At 36.1% G+C, this 8,352-nt stretch overlaps 1 protein-coding gene and 1 long non-coding RNA gene across 2 annotated transcripts; both read right to left on the bottom strand.

Moving 5' to 3' along the window:
• Positions 1-1,951: 1,951 nt before the first annotated feature.
• On the bottom strand, positions 1,952-4,788 carry LOC127746799 (uncharacterized). Its single transcript, XR_008008582.1, has 3 exons — positions 4,687-4,788; positions 2,203-2,319; positions 1,952-2,103 (listed from the first exon to the last, which is right to left on the bottom strand). It is a non-coding gene; the product is annotated as an uncharacterized LOC127746799 (long non-coding RNA).
• Positions 4,789-5,290: 502 nt separating this feature from the next.
• On the bottom strand, positions 5,291-7,745 carry LOC107484769 (DEAD-box ATP-dependent RNA helicase 39). Its single transcript, XM_052260578.1, has 5 exons — positions 7,431-7,745; positions 6,147-6,212; positions 5,846-6,022; positions 5,590-5,730; positions 5,291-5,472 (listed from the first exon to the last, which is right to left on the bottom strand). Exons 1-5 carry the CDS (start codon positions 7,743-7,745, stop codon positions 5,383-5,385), a joined length of 789 nt encoding a protein of 262 aa, XP_052116538.1. The 3' UTR covers positions 5,291-5,382.
• Between the last annotated feature and the right edge of the window lie 607 nt (positions 7,746-8,352).

Genomic DNA, 8,352 nt, shown 5'->3' with positions numbered 1-8,352 from the left:
AACCAGAGCATTTCCAAATCACTTTTCCACAAGCTCTCAAGGTCTCAAGACCTCCAAGAACAGATTTTTAGCACACCAAAGCCCTTTCCCAATCTTTCCAAAATCTCAATCAATCTTCAATATTCACATACACACTACCTAAGCCACAATTATCACATCCAACACAACAACTCAATACCCAAACATCATAGAACAACAAATTCCACTAGGGTTAAGAATCTTACCACAACCAAGGTTCAAGGAGACAAGATTAATCTTCTCCTTCAAAAGAGTTAGGTCCTATAACATCAAAGAGCCCAAAATCTCAACACTTTTCTCCATGAAATTCAAAATTAAGGGATGAAGAACTGAAATGATTTTGTGGCTTACCTCAAAAATAAAGTAGTGGGTTTTGTAGAGCTCTAGATCAAAAGTTATGGTGGTTTGAAGATCAACCAAGGGTTAGAGCTTGAGAGAGTGTTCTTTCCCCATTCTTTGCAATTTTCAGTGTGTTCTTAGTGTTAATGAGGAGAGAGAGTGCTGAAATGAGAGTTTTAGGTTTAGATAGGTTGGGCCACGGGCTTAATATGGGTCCGGTTGGCCCAGTTTGGCCCGTTTGGTCCAATCTTGGTCCGATTTCTACAAAATTGGTATCGAAATTCTCGTCTCAATCTCCTCTATCATATTAAGCCATAAAAATCACATTTTTTGCTTTCTAGAATAAATTCTCATTTATAGATTAATTAGTCATTAATTAACCGAGTTTTATAGTGCCCCTCATTGGTTATTGTGCTAAGATGGGTTGCCTTCAACTTAGGAAGAAGTGTCACGATCAAGCCTTGAAGAATGGGGTTCATGGGGGTGCTACTGGTTCAGAACTCTCTGATTCACATGTTTGGGTGTTGTGGTGATGTTGGAGTTGGTTCCATGGGCATGCATGCTCCGCGATAGTGTTGTCGTGACGAGAGTTGTGAGTTTGACTGTTACAACTAGAAAATGGATTAATACAGACAGATTTAGTCTTTATTACATACGGATTTTTGGTTACCGACGAAATTACCGACGGATTTTGTCCCTCTGTAAAAGCCCCGTCGGAAATTATTTACTGACGGATTTTTTTCGTCAGAAAATTACCGACGGATTTTTACCAGTTACCGACGGATTTTCCCTCTGTAAATTCTCCATCCATTTCCCGAAGGCGACGAACTTTCCGACAGATTCTCCGTCTGTAATTACAGACGGATTTTCAGACGGATTTTTCGTCTGTAATTACAGACGGATTTTCAGACGGAAAATCCGTCTGTAACTACAGACGAATTTTCTGACAGATTTTCTGTCTGTAATTTGAACTTTGAAAAATCATCTCACACTCTGATTACAGGCAAAAAATCCGTCTGTAAATCCGTCTGTAAGGTAAAATAGAATTTTTTTATTTTTCTAATTACAAAACAAACTTATTTTCATACAAAATAAATATAAATTTAATACAAATTTTTATCTAATTTGTATTCGAATATTTATAATATTTCAAAAAAAACAAATTCATCGTATTATCAAACTAAAAGAAAAGTACTATAAACAAGCAAGTCAATATAATTCAAAATATAAACAAAGTGTATTCATCATCAACTATAATTTCCAGTATATTGTTCAACCATGCTATAACTATTTCATTGCAGGGATCCTGATTCTTCATCACTTGAGCTTGAGCAGAAACGAATGTGTTTATTCACTGAGCAACCTCCAACTCGTGTCCAACTCTTGTGTCGCTGAAATACGATATATAGCTGTTCCATTTTCTTGATTTCTTCAATTTCATCTTTTTCAGAAGTTAGAACCTTGGTTTCATTCAAAACAGTAGAATGCATCTAATGTTCACATGGCAATTGTTAATGAGACTATGTGATATTATAAGTCAGAAGAAAAATGAGGGAACTGTCCTAGAAAACACTTGCTTCTTAGAGTAAAAAATTATATACTCACCAAATGCTTATGCCATGTCATTCCTAAGAGGCCATCTCTGTCAGTGAATGCACATTCAGCCATCATAAGTCTATCATTCACATCTCTCACTTTCATTTGGTACTCTTTCCATGTTCTCCAACATTTACTTGCTTCTATTTCCTGAAACAAAAGAAAAGAAAAGAAAACACTTTATTATATGATAGTTGTTATTTTAAGAACTTGTGTTTGTTTTAAGTTTAAACTTTGGCCAAATGATACCTTTCTCTAGTCATTTATCTTGATTGCTGCTTTCTCAAGATCCTTGATTGACTTCAATATAGGAGACAAATTCATGTCTTTATTTGAAATCTCATCTTCCAAGTTCTTCACATTAAGCTGTGATTCAAACATTTTGGTTTCATGAATTAAGTATATGTAGCAAAAGTAATATAGAAAAAAATAAATGTAAAAGAAGTTAACATAGCTTCAATAATGTAGAAACTATATTATAAAATATAATAGAGAAGGAGATTGATGAGCGGATAATTTATACGCTTTTTGGCATTGTTTTTAGGTAGTTTTTAGTAAGTTCAAGCTACTTTTAGGGATGTTTTCATTAGTTTTTATGTTAAATTCACATTTCTGGACTTTACTATGAGTTTGTGTGTTTTTCTGTGATTTCAGGTAATTTCTGGCTGAAATTGAGGGACTTGAGCAAAACTCTGAAAAAAGGCTGACAAAAGGACTGCTGATGCTGTTGGAATCTGACCTCCCTGCATTCAAAATGGATTTTTTGGAGCTACAGAACTCCAATTGGTGCGCTCTCAACGGCGTTGGAAAGTAGACATCCAGAACTTTCCAGCAATATATAATAGTCCATACTTTATTCGTAAATTGATGACGTAACTTGGCGTTGAACGCCAAGTACATGCTGCTGTCTGGAGTTAAACGCCAGAAAAACGTCATGATCCGGAGTTGAACGCCCAAAACACGTTATAATTTGGAGTTCAACTCCAAGAAAAGCCTCAGCTCGTGGATAGATCAAGCTCAGCCCAAACATACACCATGTGGGCCCCGGAAGTGAATTTATGCATCAAATACTTACTCATGTAAACCCTAGTAGCTAGTCTAGTATAAATAGGATAAGTTACTATTGTATTAGACATCTTTGGTCTCAGTTTTGTTTTATTCTTCATCTTAGGAGGCTATTGATCACATTCAGGGGGCATCCTGGATTGTATTTTGAATCCTGTGATCATGTTTTGGGGGCTGGCCATTCGGCCATGCCTGGACCTTTCACTTATGTATTTTCAACGGTGGAGTTTCTGCACACCATAGATTAAGGGTGTGGAGCTCTGCTGTACCTCAAGTTTCAATACAATTATTAATACTTTCTATTCAATTCTCTTCTATCCTTATTCCAAGATATACGTTGTACTTAACTTTGATGAATGTGATGATCTGTGACACTCATCATCATTCTCACCTATGAACGCGCGTGATTGACAACCACTTCCGTTCTACTTTAGGCAGGGCGCATATCTCTTAGATTTCCCAACAGAATCTTCGTGGTATAAGCTAGATAGATGGCGGCATTCATGAGGATCCGGAAAGTCTAAACCTTGTCTATGGTATTCCGAGTAGGATTCTGGGATTGAATGACTGTGACGAGCTTCAAACTCCTGAAGGTTGGGCGTGATGACAAGCACAAAAGAATCAAGGGATTCTATTCCAACTTGATTGAGAACCGACAGATGATTAGCCGTGCTGTGACAGAGCATAGGAATGTTTTCACTGAGAGGATGGGATGTAGCCATTGACAACGGTGATGCCCTACATACAGCTTGCCATGGAAAGGAGTAGGAAGGATTGGATGAATGTAATAAGAAAGTAGAGATTCAAGAGGAGCACAGCATCTCCATACGCTTATCTGAAACTCCCACTATTGATTTACATAAGTATTTCTATCCCTTTTATTTTCTATTTATTCCATTAATCAAATTTAAACCAATAATCTGCCTAACTGAGATTTACAAGGTGACCATAGCTTGCTTCATACCAACAATCTCTGTGGGATCAACCCTTACTCACGTAAGGTATTACTTGGATGACCCAGTACACTTGCTGGTTAAGTTGAACGTAGTTGTGATCGCATATGCCAAGGAGCCATTAAATAAATCTCATGCAAATACAAAGAGGGCAATCACAATTTCGTCCACCAGAGATATAGATACAAAAATTGAATACGTAACTCTACTGCAAGAATAATTGAATATGTAACTCTACTGCAAAATGAAGCTTCAGATCTTCTTCTGAATATCTAATTTCTTAGTCAACAATTACTCTCATAATTATCCTAATTGCATATTATCACAATAATTGAAGCTTGTGGCCCACCGGGTTCCTCTTTTTATATTATATTATATATGTACAACCCATTTCAGTAATTATCAAAATCCTGACTAATGTTATGCAGTACCATTTATTTTATTTGATTTTTCACGCATTGATTTGGCGTATTTGGACATGCCTCTTCTATAGTTTATCCATAGCACTAACAAAAAGACAAAAGCAAATAAGAACGAATGCTTTATTTAGAATTAAATATTATCCTTGTCTTTATCTTTGGGACACTGCCTAATCTAACTTAAGCACCAGAAAGCAACTAACTATGGAATCTTGTAAAGAAAAGAAAACAAAATTTATCAAGAATATTATGCATTCTAGATAGGGATGACAACAATTTTTTTCCCATTTGATTACCTTATAAACTGGTCCAAAACCACCTCTTCCTAATAAGTTGTCAGTTGAAAAATTATTTGTTGCAGAAGTAACCGTACCTATACCAAATAAGGGCAATTCTAGATCTTCTTCATCATGCTGACTATTTATTACATCCAATTCTCTTTCCTTTTTTATCTTTCCTATAAAGTATAGTAGGATACAATGTATAAACAAAATCAGTGTTTTATGCTCCTATAAATTTTTCTCAATCTGAATTTTGGAACTGAAAAATAGATATATGAAGTATAACTACCAATATAACTCTGTTTCTGTTGTAGACTTTTGTTGAACTGCCTTGAAGGCCTTTGAAATTACTCAATAATCAAGAATCAAACAATGAGAATTACTTAACTACCTTTTTTACGAATCTCCCAATTATAAATGATGATGGCCAAGCATAAGATCAAAATTCCAGAAGACAGCACCCAGATTACAGCAGAGGTAATCTTTTACTTCTTTTTCTTGAACTTGGGCAATCTTTTTTGTACAATTGCTTCTAAGAAATGTTAAGTTTAAAAAAAAAAGAGGACAAAGTTAGAAATGACAGAAGATGAAATGTTTATACATGTAAAAGGGAAGAAAAGTTTCAAACTGGGTGAGATAGTTTAGTACCTACATCTTTCCCTGCCATCTTTACATAAATATCTTAAGATGCAGTCATCAATTTCATATCCATCAGATTACCAAACCAATATCAATTACATAAATATTTTCAGCATGATCACGCTCAAGATGCTTCACAATGGGGGATTCATCACCCAAAACCTGTCATAACAAGATAAATTCACAATAACAACCAGCAACATGGAGGTCTAAGCATATTAAATCTTCTTAAGGAGCTCAAGTATAACGGGAACACAGTTCTTCATCATGCATTCATACCTCGGTGATCGACGATGTAACTAGAACGGTTTGAAATCTTTTGTAAGAAGATGTTGATTCATGATCTTGTAATGGTTCGAGAATCTTGTGGATGTTAGAACCAAGGCCACTACCAAGCATGAAATCTAGATCATCCAAAACCTACTCGGAAACATGAGATATACGAGCGTGATCAGTGCCAGTAGCTCCCGAAATATGGTAATCCAAGATACATTTTCACAGATCTTGACACTGAATTTTATAAAGTGGTACTAACCATATATCTTATTTCAGCAGGGACAACACTTCCCTCTTCAATGTACTGAATAATTTCAGAAGGGGTTCCGAGTAGAAGACCAATTGAGACATTTGAATGCTCATTATCTGGGGAAGAACATTGCTTTGCCAACTTTGATTCCGAAATCTCCATGATATACTTTGCAGCACTAAAACACTGAATCCATAACAATTTGCAACAGTCAAAATCAATTTAGAATCTTCAGTTCAAACATTATAGGGCTAAACAGACAAGGTGATGAATGATGATGATGGTAGTGGGATTGAGGACAACCAACTACCTCATTAGCTTTCTCCTCTGTAGCACAAAGCACAAAGCCCAAACCAACCTCGCCATGTCGCAGCAGCTACACAAGTAAACACATTCTTCAGGTCATATTTCCATTGATTCTTTTCGGTTAACAAATCCCATTGAAAACAAACATAGAAGGAACGAAATACTAGAGCTACAGCCAAATTTCTCTTCAGGTTTCAGTATCATCAATCATCAATCATCACAACAAAATAAATTGAAGATGACATCATACATAATTAAAGTTATTTCACTAAACAAAGTGATTCCAAAAGAATAGTGCTTAGAACCCTTGATCATGACAACTAACTCAGGATATTAATTCTCCATATCAATCATACATACGTGATACGTCTAACTTTGAGGGGTTATGCTAGGTAGCAGCGCAACAAATTGCCATGGTGCACCAGGAGCATCTTTTGATTTCTCAGGTACTTCTTGTTATATAAAGATATTCAAGCAGCAATTATGAATAAAAACTCATTCAACCAAGTTGTAAACTATAAATGTTAATATCTTTTTTTTGTCAAACCTATCTAACAACCCCCAAAGATCGGAGCCCACGCTCAGCAAACTTAACAATAGTTGCATAGCCTTTCTCCTCACATCCTCTTTGCAGTTGCAGAAGTTCAATATCTAAACAGGTAGAAAAGAATATTGTTAAGTCCACTGCACAAACATAATCAGCTGGTGCCAATAGCAGAATATTTTTACCTGCTCAGGAGCACCTTTGCTGGATCTGTGCTAATTTCCATCAGATTCAATGTAAGTTAGAGCAGTCCTCTTGTCTCCAGAATTGAAAGGGAAAAAATGGACCTCCCTAATTCCAGCTCTTGCCTGCAAAATTTACATTAAGATTTAGAAATTCTTACCTTTAAATCAACATATATTTTTTCCCTTTTAATTTCTTATATTGAAAAATCAATTTGGGAATATATTTACCTCCTTTGGATCAGCAAGCATACCAACAATTACGGCATCTATAGCATCTTGATTTTCAGTCCTATATGGAAGACCAAGTTAACATGGACACTAGTCTTCAATCGTTGAGACACTGTGAATCAATAAAAACCTAATCCCTAAAAAATTCAACCAAAATGAAACTAGTCAATGGATTCAGAAACCTTGATTTCACAAACAAGTTTATAAGAACACAAAATAAAGAATTGTAATCGTTACAAGTTCTTATCATAGAATAGGAAATAGAATTAGAGTTAGCGATGGAATTTAATGAAAGAAAGCAGCGATGAAAGAGAAAGGAGACTAGGGTTACCTGCACAGCTGAGGCAAGATCGAAAGAGAAACGCAGTAACACACGGAGAAGAGCAAGCACTAGTGGCGAGATCGAAGAGAAACGCACATTAGGGTTCGAACGGGAGTGATGCGAGCAAGGCCGACGGAAGGGGTGCGACGGAAGGGAGCGATGCGAGTAAGGCCGATGGAAGTTGAGTCCAATGGAGGTTCGGTGAGACGGCGGTGCAAGGCTGATAGCGCCACCGATAAAGCATTCAGAAGAGATGAATGTGGAATTGTGAGAGTGTGGTGTGAAATGAAGAGTGATAACCGTGATCCTCAAATGTTTATTCATATTTCCGACGGAAAATTTTAAATTCCAGACGGATTTTCTATCTATAATAATTTAATTAAATGCAGCGTCTTCTCCATTTAATTACAGACGAAAAATCCGTGTGTAACTATTTTTCACGAAAAAATATATTAATTTTTCCGACGGAATTATCGACGGATTCTCTTTTCCGTCTGTAATTTATGCTAATTCATTTTTTTTTCGGACAAAAAATCCTTCTGAAATTCCGTCTGTATTTTCGTAGGATAAAATCCGTTGGAAATAACTAGTTTTCTAGTAGTGTGTGTGAAAGAGTGAGAGGGAGGCAAAATGGAGGAGAGAGGCGTGACGATAGAGATAAGAGGTACGGTAATGGTGAACCGAGGTGAGAGAGCGTCAAATTAAGGAGGAGGAAGAGGAAGAAGAAAGGCCAATTGAGAGTTTGCTTAATGAACGGCGTCATTTTGTTATATTTTAGGTGCCAGAAGTCAACTAAATGTGCCACATCACTTCTTTAGTGACGAAAATGAATGAAGGAACCAATTTAAGTCACATCTTAAAATTTTAAAGTACAATTTGAGCCAATAAAAAATTAAAAAACTAAATTAAATTGGAATCAAATTTCATCGGG

Source organism: Arachis duranensis, chromosome 4 (genome assembly GCF_000817695.3).
Source record: "Arachis duranensis cultivar V14167 chromosome 4, aradu.V14167.gnm2.J7QH, whole genome shotgun sequence".
Classification (NCBI taxonomy): Eukaryota; Viridiplantae; Streptophyta; class Magnoliopsida; order Fabales; family Fabaceae; genus Arachis; species Arachis duranensis.
This window is presented reverse-complemented; position numbering and strand designations above follow the sequence as displayed.

Coding starts and splice junctions, on each gene's coding strand:
- LOC107484769 (XM_052260578.1), bottom strand. CDS start 7,745: ATGAATAAACATTTGAGGATCACGGTTATCACTCTTCATTTCACACCA. Junction 6,213..7,430: donor ATCTTGCCTCAGCTGTGCAG/GTAACCCTAGTC, acceptor TTACTTGTGTAG/CTGCTGCGACATGGCGAGGT. Junction 5,473..5,589: donor TTACATCGTCGATCACCGAG/GTATGAATGCAT, acceptor TTGTTATGACAG/GTTTTGGGTGATGAATCCCC.